Raw genomic sequence first — 21,918 nt, forward strand, 5'->3', positions numbered from 1 at the left:
CTTTGTTCCTAGAGATTCTTTTTTTTCTGTGTTCCAGCTTCACTGTGTTTCTCTTTTCTAATTTCCATCTCATTTATTGTCTCCTCTATTTGCAGTAATCTGTGCAATCCCTTCATTTTATGTTTCATTTCAGTTATTATATTCTTTGTGGCTCTTTTTCAGCTCTTCTGTCCCTTTGTTGAAGTCCTCCCTGAGATCTTCCATATTTTTCTGTAAATCAGTGAGCACATTTATGACTCTTACTTAGGTATTTTTATCAAGAAGATTGGTGATCTCTGTTTCATTTAGCCCTCTTTCTTATGTCTTGTCCTGTAGTTTTGTTCGGAATATATACCTTTGCCTCCTCATTTTGTCAGGGTTTCTCTTTTTCTTTCTTTGTATTAAATGGATCTGCTATGCTTCCTAGCCTATAGAGTAATAGGCATCCTTTGGTGCCCTGAAGCTCAGGATTCTTTTTTCTCTTGTGCCTGGTTCTACTTTATGGGTCCCCCAGCTGTTGTTGATGTGCAGTGGGCAGGACCACCTTTCTGTCTGTCTGCAGCACAGGTAGTTTACCTCAACTGCTTTGTTATCTGAGCAGAAGACTCTGTTGGGATATCTGTGATAGGGGCCACCCTCTGCTTGCCCTGCAGCAATGTCAGAACTTCAGGGTTAATGGGGTGGGTGGGCTGTGTGCAGCTCTGGCAGGACAGGATGCACAGCACCAGGTTTTGAAATTCCTTGGGGAGGAAGGAGCTCTCAGCGCTGGCTCCTGCAGGCACCTCTCCAGTTGGGCTGAAATGAGGTGAAGCTGGGAGGGTCTTCCTCCATATGCCAGGCAGCAAAGTCTGATGCTGCTGCTGGGCCGAGTGGGTAGGCTTCCAGCAGCATTCACAGGGAGGAGCCTTTGGGCTTTGTTGCCAGCGAGAGTGATGGAGCATCTGGGGCTCCCGAGAACTTGTGACCTGTTGGGCCTAGGAAGGGCTACATAGGTATTGTCCACCTGCCATTTCTCCTTAGGTGAGAGCTCTGTCCAACCCTTACCCCTCTGGTACCCCTCCCACTGCTGGCAAGTCTTTCTAACTCCCAACTCTGCTTTGGGTGTCAGGACTGGTGGAGTGTGCCTGTCCTCCAAAAGTGGCTGGGATCTCAGCCTCTGTGAGTGTTCCCAGCTGTCCCTGGTGTCCAGGACTGATAATCACCAGAACCCAAAGTAATGTGGACTTGTGTGTCCAGTGTTTCTATGCTCCTATCCCTTCCCAACTCTGTTCCTCTTTCTTTGTCTGTGGGCTGGGTTGGGGGGAGGACTTGGGTCCCACTTGACCATGGTTCTGCCATTTTACCCTTTTTTGTGTGTTGTTCTCTTCTTCCCCAGGTGTAGGTAATCTTTTGTTTTGTCTTCAGGTCATTTTCAGGTTTAGTTGTATTTCCTGTATTTTCTTCTTTTATATGTATTTGGGAGAAGGTTTTAGCCTTGCCTTCCTACTCCGCCATCTTTTTCTCCACCCTCCACCCCACCCCCCATATGCATTTTCTTCATTGACTTCATTATCCTATTTTTTGTTTTGGCCAGGGTGGGGGTCTCTCAGCCATTACTTCACCTTTTGTTCTAATTTTCTCATATATTTTAAAAATTCTTATGCTTTACTTCAAGTTCTGTATAGGAATAATATTTTTACTTACCTACTGTTAGAATTTTATTTTAAAAGCTAAATAAACTTAACTGTTAGAATAGAAAAATCATTAATCATAATTTTGTGAATTTGAGAAATTTCTTGTGATTTGTTTGGTCTTAAAAAATTATATAAAAACATTTATTGTTTGAAGTCTGATTTTATCCCCATGTCATGTACTTCTGTTACTTTTAAAACATTTAATATCTCTTGGTATCAAGGTAAAATATGATTTTTGGAGGGAAAAATAAACCTTGTTGATTGCTCAAATTGTATCTGAAGTGAGGTTTAATATAAACTAATAGATATTTGCATTAAATGTTTTCAGTTATTTACATCTGACAGTGTGATAGTAATAAATCTATTTTATAAATAATATATATTTATCTTTCAAAGTGTATAAAATCAAGTTACAGGCAGAATATATTGAAACTGAGTTCACAATCTCCCAAATAAATTTCTAAGTTTGTGCTTAATGTCACTTGCCAAACAACTGTCTTTTTAATCAAAGAAAGTTTATCATGCTGTTCATTTTTAATCAAAGTAAGTTTATTTATACATTGTTCAAATGTTAAGGTTTATTTTGATTTATATTTTTAACTTAGCTATTTATGTTCTTTGATAGCTCTATAATTTTATTAGCAAATTTCATAATATTACCTAATTAATGCTATAAATTTTACATTACAAATAAGTTGAGAATGATTTCTCAACTTATAAGAACTTATAAAACATTTTAAGAACTAAGAGCTAAAGAAGCAGAGTTAGGATATGGAGATATCTTAATAAAATATGAATTTTTCAGTTACTTAATTGAGTATAAATGTCAACCTTGTGAAATTGGAAATTAGCAAGCACTAGTGGCCATTTTGGTTAGAAAAAGGTCAAGTATTTCAAGCAAATGCTGTGTAAGTTCTTGTGAAATCTGTTTATAATACAACCATAAAACTTTGCTCATACTACTCAAGTGATGATATGGATAATGTGTTGAAATACAGATCTATGGTGAATATTGTTTCATCACTATGAGAAGAAAGTATGTTTTTGGAAAACTATAATGTCAGCCCTGTAGTACTTTGTTAAGTAGATTATTATGCACAAAACTTAATCTTTTCTCATTGACTCAGGATTTTAAAAAATTCGTAGAGGTATTTTAGAAAATAGTGAAAAAAATAAGGACCTCTACTATGGCCTTGGAACCACCTTCTTGAATAATTTGCCCAGTGTTCAGTAAGCTCACTTTTTGTTTGTGTCACTTTCTTAGAATCATATTCAAATTTGTTATTCATGCTTCTTGCGCAGAGCTGTTCTATGACTGGTTTGTTTTTAGCTTGAGATGCTTTAAATTCATATATAAAAGAACAATTTCTCTATTTTTTATAAATATTAACAAAGTTTGTTGGGATCTTCATGGATCTTTAAATGAAAAAAGTATATATTTTATCTTTTTAATGTGCCACTAAATCGCTTATGTGTTCAGTGAAATTTTCTAAGATTTTGATCTATTCTTGTAGGGTTCATGCTTGAACCAGATCCAGAGCGTAGACCTGATATATTTCAAGTGTCCTATTTTGCATTTAAATTTGCAAAGAAAGATTGTCCAGTCTCCAACATCAATGTAAGTAGTTCAGATAGGATATGTATTTAAAGTCATATTATCATTGTTGGTATATATTGGTTTCAGACTTGTTTCGTGACAAGTGGTCTAACAGTGTGTTGTGATTAATACTTTTTATATAAAGTTACAGTTGCCAAACTGTACTGGGTGCACTGGGAGCTACAGTAGACTTGGGGTACTATAGGATGTTTTGCATTTTTGAGAGAAGCACAGTGACCTCTGTCTGCCACAGTGCAAACTGCTGTTAATTAGGTAGTTTGGGCCTATCTGTCAAAAAAGGGTGCTGTTAGATTGTTTTGGGTTGTGGGTGATGCCTAGGAGTGTCATAGACGCTAAGCACTATAAACTCTAGGAGTTTGTTTACCTTTGGTGTGAAGAGCATAGTCATCGTAAATGGAGAGACCTAGGGTTAGTTCTGTCTTTACCAGTGACTGATTATGTGTATTTTGGGAATTCCTTAATGTCCATTTCCTTTTCTGTAAAAAAGGGATAATAATTGTGAGAATTACAAATAATAAATGTAAAACCTAGTACCTCATCTGTGGAAGTTGCTGAGTTGGGAATAGTTAATATTATTCAAAGACTGAATTAAATTTAATGTTTGCACACTATACTTAACTACATGAGCTTAACTGTGTATGGCAAGTCTCTGCTCATTTTAATAAGGGTCTAGAATCGTCACTGATTTTAAGCCATTTTCAACTTTGTAAAGATCACTGTGGCCTGAACTTGGACTTACAGTTTTCCTTTGGGTATAACTTAATCCATCCCACCAAGAAAAAAGTTTGTACCTTTCCTTTTTGTTTTTTGAAGTCCTTACTATGCCAGTGGTAAGGTATTTTCCGTGGAAGGTGGAAGTCAGGCAGTTCTACCATTCTGGTAATGAAAGTAGCTCTTTTTGACATTTGCCTGTGGACTTTTTAGCTTTTAACTCGGCAAACATTTATTTAGTACTCAATATTAGGCCAAATGTTATATGAGTACAAGCAAATGAATAAGGCCTTCTGCTCATTTTCTAGACTTTACAAGTCATGAAAATGATCTGCACTTTACTCATATGCTTGGTGTTTACTTCTTTTTCCAAAATGTGAAATAGTCATTGATTTACAAGTGTAAAATAATTCTTCTTTTTACCTAAGATCTACCCATTTGTAAAATGGATATATTAATATTTTTCTGTTTATTTTCCATGGGTTTCTGTGGAAGATGAATATGAAAGTGACATTTGCATACCATGCAGAGTGATATTTGCAAATTATATCTGGTGAATTCATGTGAACAATTTGTAGGTACCTGAGGTGAAAGTAATAGTATCTCACAGACAGTACTTTTTTAAGCTTAAGAATATATGCCTAGCATTTTAAATAAAGCTTTCTGCAACTAAGATGAAAACTACAATGAAAAGTTCTATTTTTTTCTTCCAAGAATTCTTCTGTTCCTTCAGCTCTTCCTGAACCGATGACTGCTAGTGAAGCAGCTTCTAGGAAAAGCCAAATAAAAGCCAGGTAGGCAAAATTATGCTGAAATTTCATAAGGTGTTTTTAAAAAAGAGTATGCTTCTTGTTTTTAATCCTAGCAAATGTCATTGATTAAATATCATCTTTACCCACAAAAAATTGTGTGTTCCTTATTGCATGTGGTGTAGAGTTTAGACAGCAAGTGTAAAATAAGCTGTATTATATACAGGGTTTGTCATCAATCTCACTTGAACTATTTACCCTCAGTAATCAAGGAGTAATTGTGTAACCAGTGATGTTACATTGGGTCATTTTGGCATTACATTACAATGTCACATTAATTACAGTGTTAGTGTAGAGTCAAATGGCAACTTTATGAAATTTTGTTTTGAGTTCATAGCTAGTATTTTTTTTTAACTTAAGGAAAAAATGTCTCTTATAGGCAACTGTTTTAGTGTATTCAAAATTCATAAGTTATGTATTCTAATACATACTTAGACTATGTATAATTTATGATGAATGGTTATAAGATAGTACATTTAAGTCTGGTAAAGAAATATAGCACTTTAAATCTTTTTCATAGTTGCTTACAGCATTAAGGTTGACATATATTATGTAGGTTAAGATCTAAATCTGATTAATGATTTTTTTCTCATGCATTTAAAAAATCTTAAAGTTACTAAGCATGACTTTTTATTTTAGATTATCAGACAGGTATAATAATGCATTTGGGAGATTTCTTGGTCACAGATTTTTTTTTGTCATAGTTTACTTACACAAAGTGTTTTATTTAACACAAAATATGTTTGTCATGTACCCATTATAGGCAAGATATAGATACTGGAAATACAAAGAAATGATACAGTGTTTATTCACATTCTAATGAATTTGAAGAAGAAAACAGTTAAAACCTGATAAGTGTCAGGCAACTCTGAGAGTGGAGGAGAGGAAAGACTGGGAGCAGAGAAAACAGGAGCACAGAAAGAATCCTTTCCCTGGGGGTGGGTTGCTGAACTGGCCTTGAAGGATAATTAGTCAGTCACCTGGATTGATGGGGTGTAAAACTAGCAGGCAGGCACTTCAGGCAAAAGGAATGGCCTTTGTATGTGTAAGGGGGTATACATAGGAGTATAAGTTGCTATATATGGGAGTGGTGGAAAATGAAGCTGAAGAGGTAGGTAAATGCCAGTCATAAGCAACTTTGTTTATATGTTTTGGTAAGAAATTTGGACTTAGATCTTTAGGCAAGTGAGTTTTCAACCTTGTAGTCAGTCCTAGTATTTGCGACTTGGTTGTGAGATATGTTGTAAATGATCTGTTATTTATAAATTGTTAAAATACCACTTGTGAATGATTTAGTTTTTAAAAACATATAGCATCACTCTAAAAATACTGTCTTCATTCACTTGAATTTTAAAATACTCTCTGAAGTAAGAGATGAAGGAGTAAAGTGACTTTACTTGCAGGAATCTAGAATGATCGACAGTCTATCTGACATAGTTATAGATAGCAACTGCTGTTATAATTGAGCGCTAATTGTGCATTATGACATTTGGTAGGACTTAGTTGAATTTTATTGTTACTTGTGTTTTTTAAATAATGATTCTGTCAATAATTAAATCTCTAAATTAAATAATTAAATCTCTAAAAAAGTATAAATTGGAAAATGGGAAAGCACAAATCAACTGAACAGGAATGGTGCTTTTCATGGCACAAGTTGCAGCTATACAATTTTAAGCAGATGAACCACAATGCAACTAATATTGGCAGTGCTGTTCATAGTATGTTCAGTCTGTAATTATTATATTAGAAATTATATTTAAAAAGGTTTATTAATGTTTATTAGAAATATAAACTTACTTTTTATTGATAGTATCAGTAAAGAACTTGAAAAAATCTAAATGTGTATAAAATTTACAATAAAAAAATAAAGTAAGTCTTTTTTTTTCATGTAATAGGCTTTTTTCCAGAGGGCAAAGTGTGTGGAGAAATCGTTAGCTAATATGATTGTTTACACATTGTAAAGCTTTTATGAGTATTGACCTGCCTGCCCTGCCTTCAATCTGTGGCACTCCGTGTTTTACTTCTTTAAAGCCCCCTTCCACCTCCCAAAATCTGCATCTGATTTGGGACTGTTAAACATGTGAAACTGATGTGACTTTTATCTTAGAGATGAAAAGATTGAGAATCACTGTTCTGGCAGGTGTAAAAAAGATTTTACAAAGAGATAGTCTCTTAGGAAGATTGCTCAGTGAGGAAAAAAGAAAGGAAGCAAGTAGAGGAAACAGCTGTCTGTTGTAATAGTGCAGATGACTCTACACAGCAGTGTTAACACCAGTAATTACTCAGTCTTTAGTTTCAGTCAAGTTTGTACCTTCACATTGCCTAATCTGTCCAAGCATTTTCTTCCCATTTCTTCACAGAGAATGCTTAGTTTCTTTTTCACCATGTAATGAAAGCATTATTTTAAATTTCCAGTTCCTCCTGAAGTCTTCTCTAGCCAAACTACATTAAAAGTAGAATTACTCCTCCATTAAATTCTTGACAATACTAGCTTGGCAATGATTATTTTTACTGTTTAAAAAATTTTTTTAATCGATTCAATATACTCAGTACAATAAATTTTGTATTTTATTATATTTTTATCAGTTTGTGCCATTATCTTCCTAGTATTTACAAATACTGTGACTACTTTGAAAACACGGTATTTTATCTTGTTTGCTGGATAACAGTAATTGTATAATAGATATTGGTACATTGGGCAAATAAATTGGGAAACACTAGACTAAAGAAAGTCTGCACAACTTTTATATGCTCTTTAGAGGTTTGGCATGCTCGTGTGTTGTGACAGAGCAGTGTAGATCAGGAGCAAAGTAGGATGAGGCATGGATAAACAAACTGAAAAGTTGTATACATTGTTTCTCCAAATTACTTGAGTTTAGGGAGTACAGCATTGGTTTTAGTGCCATGTCCATAATTTGAACTCAATAGATAACTTGTCATTAAAATGAGGTATAATTGGTTATATATGATCTTTTACTGCCTTTTAGTTCAGTTTTTATATGTCTTATATCTTCCCTATCCCATCTAAAATATAAATGTTATTTTTAGAAACAGCACACATACAATATATTTCTATTATTTTCTAACATCTTTTAATTCAATTTCACTTTCTTAGAAAGATAGTTGTTAACAGGGCTCCCTCTTGTGGTACATACAGATATAAGAAAGAACTACAGATCTGTGCAGTTTGGTAGACTGGACTTTTTCCAAATGCAGCAGATAGATGTGTATTTGATAAATCATATGTATGCAAAATTTGTAAGTATAAAATAATTTGAAAATGTGCTAAGGGAAAGTGGTAAAGAGATTTTATTGCAATCCTGTTGAAGAGTGAATGTATGACTATTAACATACTTGAATTTTTGTACTGAATTTATGGAAAGCAAAGTTGATAAAATATGTAAGCTATTGATTTTTCCTGATATTTTTTGAAAGACAAGGACAGATGTCTCTTGCCTTCAAAACTATTTTTATTACCCATGTCATTGGCCTAAAGTTAAGTCCTAGTGGTAGAGTTTCATGTAATTTCCATTCAGTGTTCTGAGTAATGCAAAGTTTAAGATTCAAGAGTTGAATGTGAGCAGGTAGCTCCACCTGTTAAAACTACCGGCTTTTTTTTTGTTTCACATGCCCCAATGTGCAGTCTTTTCTTTCTTAGGCCTAGAGTCCAAGCTAAGGGAGACTGTTACTTGTTTTGTATTTTTATTTCTCTGACTGGTTCAGAGAGTTGGCTCTTGATTTTATTTAAAACTTTATGAGGTTTCTGTTTCATTATTTTATTTCATCTCCTTAATAGAAATCCTGTATTCTTTTTCTACTGGCTTCAGTGGCATACTATGAATGGTAGTAGCATACTCGTTTAAGGAGAATGGTTAGGTTTATTTCATTTACTTTCCTATTGTCCTTAAACATTTAATACTTGAGAATGAGATGTAGGAGGAAACCAAGAAGATTAACATCATCATCAGTAATGAAGTAGATGTGTTGAAACAAATGTTTTATAGAACAAATAGTAAATTGGAAATTATCCCAATATTTGGAATGAAATATATTCTTTGTTATAGAATAACAGATACCATTGGGCCAACAGAAACCTCAATTGCACCAAGACAAAGACCAAAGGCCAACTCTACTACTGCCACTCCCAGTATGCTGGCCATTCAAAGTTCAGCAACGCCTATTAAAGTCCCTGCTCCTAGTGAATTTGGTAACCACAGACCAAAAGGTAATATAGCCCTGCCAACATCATCCCCTTTATGCTTAACTTAAAATTTTTATGGCTTGATTTCCTAGGAGTATAAATTACTGGCAAATTTACTATTGTGAAGCAGATAACATAATACTTTCAGAAACTGTCTATTGATGTCTAATAACTCAACTGTTCTCCTAAAGTTGTAGGCAAAGGTAATTTAAAAGTGTGGTACAAAAAACTCAACAGTTTGTTTATCTCTAGAGTCAACTAGTAGGGTTTGAGGTTGATAATAAAGTTCAGGAGCATAGAAAATTCTGTGTCTTGTTGGGAAGGAAAAAGTTGAAACTCTAGCCTTACAAAGTTAAATGTCTTTGCACTGAATCTAGAGCCTTCTTAGCAAAGAAGTCTATCTTGGGCCATATAGATATTACATATAGAAATTTATCTTCTCATTTGATTTTCAGAAACATTGTTCTTCTATTCTCAAATATCCTAAGGATTGGTACAATGTGGTACTTTAAAACACTTTTTTCCTCAAGGAAATATCTCTGATATTAGAGAGTAAACTTGTTCTTTCAAGAATTTGGGGATATAATGTGAAGACCCTTCTCAAAGACACCTGTTTTGCACTTTATTTCATGATACATTTCTAAAATGGTTTCACTTAAGATGTTTTAAATTAGGGTGCTCTAATAGTTAAGAGCCCACTCTGCATCTCATGAACCTGTATTTGAGTCCTATTTCTCCAACTTTTTAGTAATATATGTTGTGAAAATTCTACCACCTATTTTATAGGATTGTTGTGAGGATTAAATGACTAGTTAAATGTAATGCTTGCCACTTAATTTGTCCTTATGAAATGTTAGCTATTAGCTATTACTATTAAGTAAAGTATATCCTCAACAAAGATAATGCTTATGTTACCTGATGTATTGCTGCACACTTCTGCGGTGACCAGGTATACCAGATGGAGGATTATTCCATGGAAAAGGGAAAATAGGGAAATTTGAAGTCTTACTCCATCCATATTGTCACAAAGGCAAGGCTTCAGTCTTTTTCACAGCTGTGTAATATTCCGTAGTATATCTGTACCACATCTTTTTTCCATTCATCTATAGATGAACATCAGGTTGTTTCCATATTTTGGCTATTGTAAATAATGCTGGAATAAATAGGAGTGCATATATCTTCATCTGTCTTTTCAAATAAGTAATTCCTGTTAGTTCATTATTAGTATATAGAAACACAACAGATTTTTGTATTTTGAATTTGTATCCTGTGACTTTACTGACTTCATTTATTGATTCTGGTAGTTTTCTGGTAGAGTCTTTAGGATGTTCTCTATATAGCATCATGTCATCTACAAATAGTGACAGTTTTACCGCTTCCTTCCTAATTTGGATGCCTTTTATTTCTTTTTCTTGCCTGATTGATATGGCTAGGACTTCTAGTGCTGGCAGAATGCACAATAAACTACTGCTAGTTTACTCTGGGAAAAAAGTAATGGAGACTTTTACATTTTTGAATAAGAATGGAAAGAGTGGGTGTCCTTGTCTTGTTCCAGATTGCAGAAGAAAAGCTTTTAGCTTTTTGCCATTGATTATGATGTTAGCTGTGGGTTTGTCACATAAGGCCTTTATTATGTTGAGATATGTTCCCATAAATGTATTTTTATATATTTCTTTCCTCATTAAATATTATACAAAAAGCAACACTTGAATATATTCTTTTAAAATATTTAGACAATACAGTAGTTTTCAAAGAAAAATGTAAAAGTCTCCATTACTTTTTTCCCAGAGTAAACTAGCAGTAGTTTATTGTGCATTCTGCCAGTCCTTTTTTATGTTCTTGTATGTCTGTGTATAGATATAAATAATTCATGTTGTGTTAAACATAAATGCATTCATACTATGCATAGTTCTCTACAAGTTAATTTAAAAAATATTTCCTTTAACTTAACATATTTTGAAGAGCTTTGCACATCAGTGCATGTAGATCTACCACATGGTTTTTATTAGGCATATGATATCCCATAGTATGAATGTACCATACTTTATCTAACTATTTAGGTTATATCCAGTGTTTGCTATTATTACAGTGTCATGGTGAACATTGCTATAACAAACTCTTGATTTCCATGTCAGAATATTTTCCTGAGGGAGATATTAAAAAGTTCACTAATTTGAAATTTGTCAGATAATGCCAAATTGCCATCCAAAAGACTTAAAAATTTACACTATCAACAACAATGTGCATGTCCTTTCAATTATTTCCTAGCCAACACTTGGTAATACTGGTTTTTAAAAATGTTTCCTGGTCGATAGGTGAAGGATTTTTGTTATTATTTCAATATTCCAGATTAGTAGAACTGTTTCATGTTTACCGAACATTTGTTTTCTGTGCATTATCTTTTGCAATTTTCTGAGATTGTTTTTCTTTATTTTTCTATCACTCTGAAAATTTTATTTTTGTATTCTGAATATCAGTTCTTTGCCAAATATAAGTATTTTCTTCCAGTTTATTGTTTGTCTTTAACTTGTGAATTAATTTAACTTCTCTGAACCTCACTTTCATCATCTGCAAAATGGGGAATGATAGTATGAAAATTTAATGATGTACTTGGAAGCATTATTTTCACATAGGATTGTTGTGATATTGTTTGGGAATTCTTTGTTGCTGTTTGGCCTTGGCTTTAGAACCAAGTAGGTCTATTCAGCTTGATGACACTAAACAAAAGTCACAGTTTGTGAGGTGAGAGGTGAGCCTCGTGGGTTATTATATGGTGATCATTGGTTGTGATTGGGTTTCACCCTAACCATTCTCCAGTTTAGATATCAGGGCTCTAGTGTGGATAAATATAGCTGAAGAGCTTAACTTTTTAATACTCTTCCAACTAGAAAGAAATACACTTAACCACCAACTGGGTAATGGTGGTTATGTGTGTACAGTGGAGTTAGGATTTTTTCTTCCTTAGATTTTTAGAAATATTTTCAGGAATAATTAAAGTGAACATGCATTTTCTTATAATCAGAAGACTTTAGAAATAGTTATAAACTATTTTCACAGGTTGGTGAAGAAGAATCCTTCTCTTCCACCTTACCCTCTCTCTCCTTTTTTCCCCTTAGGATTAAGTAGTTGCATTTGAATTTACAGTAACTCATTAGAAGAGTTATTTTATCAAAATTACAGAGGAATATATTTCCTCTTTTTCATGTTGTGTGTTTCTTGCTGTTTCATTAATTTCAAAGGTTTATTCATAGGATTTTCCTAGTAAAATTTATGAACCGTAAAAATAAATATCCATTTAGGAGCAGTGTTAGTAGATTCCCTGCAATAGCACCTATTGAGCATCTGTTATATAAAAGGTCCTTTGAGATATTAACAGATCGATAAGTCATCACCCTATCCCTCTAGGGCACTCGTTAGGAAATAGCCATATAAACAATTAATATGGGCAAGGTAGAAAGAAATGTTATAAACTGAGTGCAAATAATAGGTGAAGGAACAAGGAAGAGAGATTTGAGTGCAAATAATAGGTGAAGGAACAAGGAAGAGAGTTCTTCTTTTAATGGAAGGAAGGACTGCAGGAAGTGGAAAGTAGCATTCTGGATGGAGAGAATCATACTGGCAAAGGCACAGGACGTAGTTGAGAAACATGGAACAAACTGACCTGGTCAGTGTGTTTGTGGAGAGATGATGTATGAAAGGTGAAGTGGTTTTAAGATGTGACTTGTTCTGAGTTTTAGCTGACAAATATAACTTTCATGGGAACTTAACAATTGCAGTAAATAATCCCTTTAGACTATATGCATATGTAAATTTCTTTATCTAAAATAGGATATAAATGCTCTGGTTAAATAATTATTGAAATGAGTGTTTTGAAATTCAGCCATTTTATTGAATTTGTGCACATGTTAATACACATTTTTGGAAACCTCTTTTTAGGAGCACTGAGACATGGAAGCGGCCCTGAGACTTTACTGGCTCAGGGCCCCCCTGAACAGCCTCCACAACAGCATAGAGTGCTTCAGCAACTACAGCAGGGAGACTGGAGATTGCAGCAGTTGCATTTACAGCATCGCCATCCTCACCAGCAGCACCAGCTACTTCAGGATGCTTATATGCAGCAGGTGGTTCTCTTGTTACTTTAGACATAGAAGTGTATCTATTGTGAAATTTAGGCACCTATTAAATATCAGTGAATTCCTCTTCCTCTCATAGGCACCTTGAACTCTAGATCCAAATAAACATTTTTCTCAATTTCCTGATGATTAAAGAATATGTATTCACATTCTGTGAGATAATTAAGACTGCTCTTTTGAAATAGGTTGCATTATGGCTTTATGAAGCAAAGCATGTTCATCCAGTCATTTGGCATCATAAATAAGCACTGCAGTTTATGATAAATATTCTCTTTTTCAGGTTCCGTTTTCAGTTCAGATATGTAGACTAATAATGTTCTTGTTGGAAAGATGATAGGAGGCTTTTAGAAGTAACATTGTCTTAGGTGATTGTTTTTCATCTTTTTGCCTGGGTTGATATGTGTGTATGTGGAGTGGTGGCATGTAGAGTTGGAAGGGGCATAGAGAAAAATGACCTTAAGTTCTATTCTTTCCTTTGTCTCATTAGAACCTGAAAATTTCTAGTTTCATTAAACTGTTTTAAATGTAATGAGTGTCACTGTCATCCTTTCATCATTTCCTGAAATAGTTTTGAGACGGTTATGTGCATGACACTCACGAATGTACCCCTCCTTGGGTCTTGAGTGATAGACCCAGGGTGCAGGGTAGTTCAGTAGGTGGGGCCATTGGATGACCAGAAGAAATCATTAAAGGGGAGATAAAAGAGAGTGTTAATTTGCTGTAATGAGTTTCAGGGGTCTTCATCACTGGTAAATGTGTTTGGGTTTAATTTATCCCAAACATCCTTACTCTGTACTAGAAAGGTTTTAGTTGAATCTATTATGTTTCAATGGTAATTTTGAAACCAATTTCGTTAAGCGTATGTGAGTTATAGTCACTTACTGATTATAGTGATTTTACATTGGTGCTTGTGAACTACTGAGTACCCAAATCATTGTTACAGTAAAATCAGTCCTTAAAAAAACAAAAGACTATGTCACAAAAAGACATGAGTAATACTTATGTTGTTTTTCTTGTGTAGTATCACCATGCACAGCGGCAGCAGCTCCTTCAGCAGCAGTTTTTAATGCACTCAGTGTGCCAGCTGCAGCCTCCTGCGCCGCCGTGCCCTCCCGTGGTAAGTGCCGGGCTGTGCTGGCGATTTCTGTGAGTGGACATCCCAGTGTTGGAATTCACAGTATGAATGGCATTATTCAGAATTTAATAATTCAGAATCAATTCAAGTTAATTAATTCGCACATATTTTATCATGGCCAGTCATACATTCTCAAGCAGCTTTAAGTCATAGCACCTGAATTTGGCACATGATAACTGAGTGATGGTATTTTCTTCTTATAGCATAAGGGAAATGACTTTGGTCCTATGTGTCTTCCATTTGGCAAATGTCTATTGACTAAAGAAAAGGAACCCAAAATAAAATTGCATTTGCTTTGGAGAATAGTTTGACCTTTTGACAGCAGCCACTATACTAGTGACTTTAAGTTCCACTATTCTTTAACTATTTAAAGGATTTTTGAATCCTGCTGGGTGAGCCTTGCCTCACAACTTATTTTTTTCTCAGTTGAAGTATAAGTGACGTTAACATTGCATTAGTTTAAGGTATGCAATATAATGGTTCAATATTTGTATATTTTGCAAAATTATCACCACAATAAGTCCAATTAAACAACTTCTTAAATAGATTTAGTTCATCTTGCTGTTGTTTTCCAGTTGCAAGCTACTCCTTGAGATATAAATTGTTTTTCAGGTTTTTGATTTTGTTGCTAGTATGAACAGGAAAGAACATAGTCAATAGATGAGATGCTGATGGTGCTCTTGGGACTTTAAGTGTTGTTTTGTGTAATGGCATGTTTTTTGTTTCAGATGCAGCATTATCAGCAGGCTTTCCTGCAGCAGCAAATGCTAGCTCAGCATCAGTCTCAACAGCAGACATCACCCGAGTATCTTACTTCCCCTCAAGAGTTCTCACCAGCCTTAGTTTCCTACACTTCACCACTCCCAGCTCAGGTTGGAACCATAATGGACTCCTCTTTTGGTGCCAATAGGCAAGTATTTTTCCCGTGAATGCAAAGGAAATACAGTGGAAGTGGGTGTACTTGTGGAGTGGAGTCTAAGTGGCTTCTGAATTGACTTAGAGTCCATCTTTTCTATAGAGTCCCCCTTCTTCTCTTCCTCTTCCTCTCTCCTGGTACCTGTGCATCTCCCATCCTTCCTTGCATTTCCATCAGTTGATTGTGCTAACTGCTATTTGCAGATAAGGCTTAGCAACATTTGGCATCAGTTAAGGCTAAGGTAATTATTGGTTTTATGTTGAGACATTCCTTATAGTTTAAATAGAAACAAAACCCTAACAATCTATTTTAGAGTTAAAAAGTAAAAATAATCCTTGTAGAAAGGTTAACTTAACCTTTTCTACTTTTATGTTATTTTTAATTAATTTGACAATATTTACTCATAAAGATTATCTAATTTGGTTTAATTTAAATAACTGCAAAAATTCTAATGTGTCACTTGGTTCTTTTTAAGATGCCATGATACAGTACACTTATTACCATGGAATAGTTTATTTTGCTTGCTCAGGTATGTTGGTTAGTAGAGTTATTATTCATGGATAATTCATATTGAAAACATTACAGTAAATTAAAGATAGAAATTTTCTCAAACTTAGATTTTATATGAAGAGTGCTTTAGGATTTCATAATTTAAGAAGCTATTATCATTATGAACACTTGCGGGGTTTTTTAGATATGTAGATGAAAGTAGCTGTTAGAACTTAGTTACTAAACACTAAAGAAGTTCTCATACAATGCTGTTACAGGATATGAAATATTAGCTGGAAAAAGGTGTCTGTAAGCTTTGGCTAGGGGCAAACATGAGAAACAGCAACGTCAGTAGCATACTTGTTCACTAAGCATGTCAAGAGGGTTAAGGTATACAGTTTGGTGTAGTACACCTCCCAACATCTGTGTGTGTGTGTGTGTGTGTGTATGTGTGTGTGTGAGAGAGAGTGGGGGAGATGGGAAGAGGAGGGGGAGAAAGGAGGGTCAAAACAATGGATTTATTGAGGTGCATGAATTAGGACAAGTATGTCTAAGTGGAGATCTCACAGGGCATAAGACCAAAGACTGGTTTAAAGATGAGATCAGCATTTGTCAAACTCTTTGTCATTTGCCTGCTCTAGTTACAGGTTTTTGATTTACCCACACAACACTTATTTCTTTAATAAATTAGTACATTGTTGTAAATAATAACATTAAATATACCTTTTAAACAAAGCCAGTAAAATATCATCTTGAAATATAAATAACAATCTAATAAACTTAAAGACATAAAAGTCCTCCAGCGATAAGAATGGATTAGTTCTATTCATTAAAAATTGGGTATTCTGCTTGATTTTACTTTGTTTAAGATACTGATGAAGCTGTTTTGTTAATTAGATGATTTATTTTTTTTTTAAGTTTTGGTGTTAACTATCATCAAAAAAATGACAAATTATATATAGTATATGTAGTTGGAAAATGCAAAGATATTAAATGTTTTCTCTGATACAGCATATATACTTACGTATACTTTGTATTGTGAAGGATTACCAGCCTCTGGAAGCAAAGTTGTGTCACTGATGAGAATGGAGTCATGAATTGGAAATCCTGTATGAGAGAATTCATGATAGCGTTACATAGCATATAAATTGTCTAAACTTCTGATTAGTTATAAGAGCATACCTAAGCATGCAAGGTGCTGATACCTATAATTCATGTAAATTACCATAGCACTGCCTACTTAAATTTTAACTCTGGTGACACTCATGAAATTACAGGTTTAGTATGTTAGATAAGTATTTTTTCCTAATTTTTATGTAACTTTAAAATGAAAAAAAATAGTTTATCATCAAAATCATCTTGTATACCCTAGTTTGGGAAACACTGGGTTGGGTATCTGTGGAAGTGCAAAAAACTTGTTCTGCTCTACTCCTGTGAATTTATGTATTGAGAGAGATAGGAGGATGGTGCAAGAAAAGGACAGCAGTTACATGGGTAGAGACAAATATGTGCTTGGCAAATAGAAGTTGGGAACACAGGATTTTCCGCAGAAATACTGCGCCAGCCACATTCAGTGCCTCAATGGTACTTGACTAATACTTTCCCTATTTAATATCAGTCTTTGCCAAGGATTATATGTTCAATTTGATATCTGTTATAGCAATTTAAAAGGTGATTAGAAATCAAATATTCCTGCTTATTATTAAGTGAGTGGAAGATAAGAATTGGGATTAAATGTTTGGCTCTAAGTCTATAAGGGATATTTGAGTAGAAGATAAGAAACCAGGTAGTTCCCTTAGACAAAGGGAAAGGGCCACTGTCTTAGCATGCTTATTTCCTTTTCTTTCCACTTAATATGTTGTTAAAATTTCTACCCTTCCACTGTGTTAATGTTATCATTAGTATGAATATTGGAGAGGATTTCCATGTTGTATTCAAATAATAAACATCTATATGTATCTTCCTGTGGTAAGTTGCCCTGTTGTATTAGTTGTTACTGCATAATGCATTACCCCAAAAGTCAGTGGTTTAAAATGATGATAAACATTGATTATCTCACATAGTTTCTTTGGATCAGTAATTTGGGAGTGGCTTAGCTGTGGTTTTGTCCAGGGAAGGGCCTTCCATGAGGTTGCGTTTGAGATGTCAGTTGGGGCTGCAGTCCTCTGAAGGCTTGGCTGATGCCGGAGGACTTGTGTATAGGATGGCTCACTCACATGGCTTTGGGCAGGAGGCCTCATCGGTTCTCTGCCCTGTGGATCTCTCCAAAAGGCTGCCTGAGCATTCTCTTTGGCAAAGCCAAAGACTGTTTTGAAGAAGGAATTGTTTGTTCTGCATTTCTCCCAGAATGAGTGGTCCGAAGGAGAGGGTAATAAGAAACCTGTGATGCCTTTTATGACCTGGCCTCAGAAGTACCACACTGGCATTTCTGTCACTAGATCTGGCAGTCAAGTCACTAGATGTAGCCCACATTCAAGGACAGAGGAATTCAGTTCCACCCTTTTAAGTGGAGAGTCTAAAGAACTTGTAGACATACTTTAATACCTATTTAAACTGTAAGTTAAAGTGGTGTCAGCCACTGATTTATTTGCAGTTTACCAAGAAGAATTCATAAAGGAAGTGGGGGAGAAAGATGATTGGGATAGGGAATCAGAAAGTTCTAAAAGGGATCATTGACAGGCAGGAGGGTGAATTCCCATATCTCTTTGAGGTTTAACTTACCTGATTTTGTTTCAAGGACTCTGAAAGTCTTTGAAGATAGTTGTGGTATTAGAGATGAGATTCTGTCTGAGGGAAGGCAAGCATAGACCTTGACAGTTGTATTCTCTGAGTGAGTTCTGAACTGAGTTATATTTATTATTAAGACATCTAAGTTATATTTACTAAGAAAGACTGTCTATTTGTGATCAATTAATATGATTGTTTTCCTCTAGCTTTCAATAAAGTGTTTAAAGATTCCATTCTTGGCTCAGCTATACTGAGAGGTCTTGGATTAGGGGGTTAAATGGACGACTTTTGCCCTCTCTTCCTTCTCAAGACCTGTATGGTGACAATGGAAGTGAGTTTCCAAGGGGAAGGTGAATTTAAGGGGATGAGTCAAGGTTTGAAAAATTAAGATACTTCTTTAGAAATACATAGATTCTCCTTCATTACCATTGTTAAAAGATCTGGGTCTGAATTATGAAAGAAACTTGACAACTTTGTTACATTGCCTTATGCCTCTCCTTTATTTCCAGGCTGGCTTGAAGGAGACGTACTCAGGGATTCTTAGGTTAAAGAAGAATATTTATTTATTTATTTATTTAAATTGAAGGGTAGTTGACAACAGTATTACATTGCATTAGTTTCAGGTGTACAACACAGTGATTCAACATTTATATACATGATAATTCTAGGTACCAGCTATCACCATACCAAGTTGTTACAATATTTTGACTATATTCCTTATGCTATACATTACATCCCGGTTACTTATTTACTTTACAATTGGAAGTGTGTTTATATATATATATTTTGTGAGGGCATCTCTCATATTTATTGATCAAATAGTTGTTAACAACAATAAATTTAAAGAAGAATATTTAGACTGTCATCTTTTGAAAGCCAAGAGGCCTGTTAGATAACTTTTATAGAACCATTAGTCCTAGACTCCGGACTACAGCTACTTTGAACAACACAAGTGATTTATTATATAGAAAATAACCCTTATCTAGTTAGTTAATTCATAAAGAGATCCTAGCAGTTCATCTTTTGTTGGTAGTATATAGAGAATGCCTTTGTCAAAAGGAAAACTATTGTGGTGTCTCAGCATAACCAGGACATAAGGTCATCTTATTCAATAGTATTTTGAAAATGATACTGTTTGGATATGGTAACTGATTTTCACTTTAAGCCTTACTCACTATGATAATTATAATTAATATTTATTAAGTACTTTTTGTTTTTTTTCCCCATGCATGGTTCTCTTTGCTTTATGTTTATTAAATAATTTAATCTTCTTGGTAACCCTATGAGGTAGATTCTGTTACTCCTGTTTCACAGATGAGGAATCTGAGGTAGAGGTTAAAGGAGTTTGCCCAAAGGTATACAGTTTGTGACCTTACGGAGGCAATTTAAATCCCATGTGGTCTCTCTCAGTCTATGCCCTTTTGGCCATATCCTTCACAATAAAATGATCTGCTTTTCTAAACATTTATAAAATATGAACTTAGGGTGCTTTAAAATTTTAAATTCTAATATTTCTTTCCTCTTTTCGTCTCTTAATTATTACTATAGGTCTGTTGCTGATAAAGAGGCAGTTGCAAATATTACAAATCAGAAGAACATCAGTAACCCACCTGATATGTCAGGATGGAATCCTTTTGGAGAGGATAATTTCTCCAAGTTAACGGAAGAGGAACTGTTGGACAGAGAATTTGACCTTCTAAGATCAAGTAAGGGACACTTGAAGGCTTATTTTGCTTCACAGTAAAATAACAACTATAGAATTATTCAGCAAGGCCAAAGACTGTTTTGAGGTGATAAATTGAAAATAATTTTTTGTGCATTGGAGGGCAAAAATCAGGCCATCACCTTTTACATATTTTATCAAACTATGCTGTGTGCAGGAGAAATCAATTGCTTGATAGTAGCTGTCAAACCCAAGATTGCTGATAATACGCTGATTCCTAACAGTTAAGTACTGCATATCTTTCAATGTTAAATTCAGAATATCTTATCTCCAAAACATGGAAAATTAATGTTCAAATAAAAAGGGAGACATTAGTATCTTGCCTTACTAATTATTTTGCAGCTGTTTTCCTGCACTCTCAATAGAAGATAGTGTGGGTCTGAGACACCCTTTGAAAGTGCCTGAAAGAAAACATGGGCTACTACATTATGTTAATGTTTGTAATGCCTTTTAATGAGTGGTAACATAAAAGGGCTGCTTTGTTGTCCTGACGTGGCAAAAGTTAAATAAATTCTTCTCAACTTTAAATCAGATATTTCAATGTTTTTACTTGGAATCATTGCATTTTCTTGAACTACCAAATATGTATGTGAAGCCTTGCTGTGCGTATTTTAGAAAAATTCTTTTTTTGGAAAAGGGATATGTAGAGTGTATTGAGGTTTCAAAATAGGAGCAAAAAGCTAATTTCTGGAGTATGTAGATAATTTTCAGGTTTCTGAGGTTTTTATGTGTGTGTGCATGCATGTGCAGGCACAGCAAGTGTGGTTTCCCATTTTGCATGTGAAAAGGAGGTCTCAATGGTCTCTAGTTATATAGTTTATTACTTATATTTTATTTTTGGTAACTGGCCTTAGGAGAACATTCATTAGATGAAATGCTTTGTTCCGAATTAGTATTTATTTTATGTTAAATTTTTAAATGGCCTGAAATCGTGTAAGGGATTTAAACTTGTATTACATATTGGTTATATGATTATGAAAAATTAAATTGGTGATAATGAGTTTGAGCCTTTAATAAAGGTTTGTTATCTTTGGTAAAATCAACCTTACATCTTTCTATTAAATTTTTTTTTTTAAACCGTAACTCTTTTGTTTGGCATTTTTCCTAAAATTTATGTTGAGTGGCCCCAAAAGCAAGGCTTTATTTAAAAGAGGAAATAAAATATTTCTTTCTTTTGGGTGGATGTCAGGGAGACACAAGGGGTAACCAAGTCATAATATATTTATAGGATTTTTTAAAGCAAAAGATAAAATTACAATGTCCATTTTAATGTGTTCTGACCAGGATAGTGATTAAGGGTTTTGTAAGTCAGTATTTTCTACTCCTTGGGTAAAACTCCTCCTTTTATTTAAAATCAATTTGTGGAATTGCTAAAGTATTCACATTATTTAGTACCTTACGAAACTGTGTTATTCTAAGCTCCCTAGAACTTGTAATGACACCCAAGTTTTATTTACTAGGTATAGGCAAGAATGGTATAATATAAATATTTGTGTTCACACAACTTCATAAAAACTGGGTTCAGCATGTAAACTCTTGTCCAATTATTTGCTTTTAAACTTCAAGGTCAGGTAACGTGTAATTTATGTATGTATTTGTGCACATACGTGTATGGCAAAGAGAGTTCAGACTTCATTGCAGTAGTAATTATGGAAAGATACGAAGTTCCAAATGAAAATGCAGAGGAGCTTTATCTGCAGTTCAGACTTGGAGCAACTCAGCCACTTGGGAAATCACGCAGATGGTCTCTCAGCTATTGAAATCACAAGGCTGATGCACTTAATTGGCACATAGAACTAGAAAA

The 21,918-nt window shown here is 34.4% G+C and overlaps 1 protein-coding gene across 4 annotated transcripts in view; it reads left to right on the plus strand.

The window, feature by feature from the left end:
- Positions 1-21,918, plus strand: part of BMP2K (BMP2 inducible kinase) — a 174,984-nt gene that overhangs the window by 123,448 nt on the left and 29,618 nt on the right. For 3 of the 4 annotated variants that reach the window (XM_036906441.2, XM_036906440.2, XM_036906443.2), the window contains exons 8-14: positions 3,167-3,270; positions 4,696-4,775; positions 8,855-9,015; positions 12,928-13,112; positions 14,146-14,241; positions 14,988-15,169; positions 19,940-20,097. In XM_036906441.2, the coding sequence (XP_036762336.2) occupies positions 3,167-3,270; positions 4,696-4,775; positions 8,855-9,015; positions 12,928-13,112; positions 14,146-14,241; positions 14,988-15,169; positions 19,940-20,097 (966 nt within the window). The remainder of the gene's footprint in view (positions 1-3,166; positions 3,271-4,695; positions 4,776-8,854; positions 9,016-12,927; positions 13,113-14,145; positions 14,242-14,987; positions 15,170-19,939; positions 20,098-21,918) is intronic. The other variant, XM_036906442.2, reaches the window with a different exon arrangement.

This window comes from Manis pentadactyla, chromosome 5 (assembly GCF_030020395.1).
Source record: "Manis pentadactyla isolate mManPen7 chromosome 5, mManPen7.hap1, whole genome shotgun sequence".
Lineage (NCBI taxonomy): Eukaryota > Metazoa > Chordata > Mammalia > Pholidota > Manidae > Manis > Manis pentadactyla.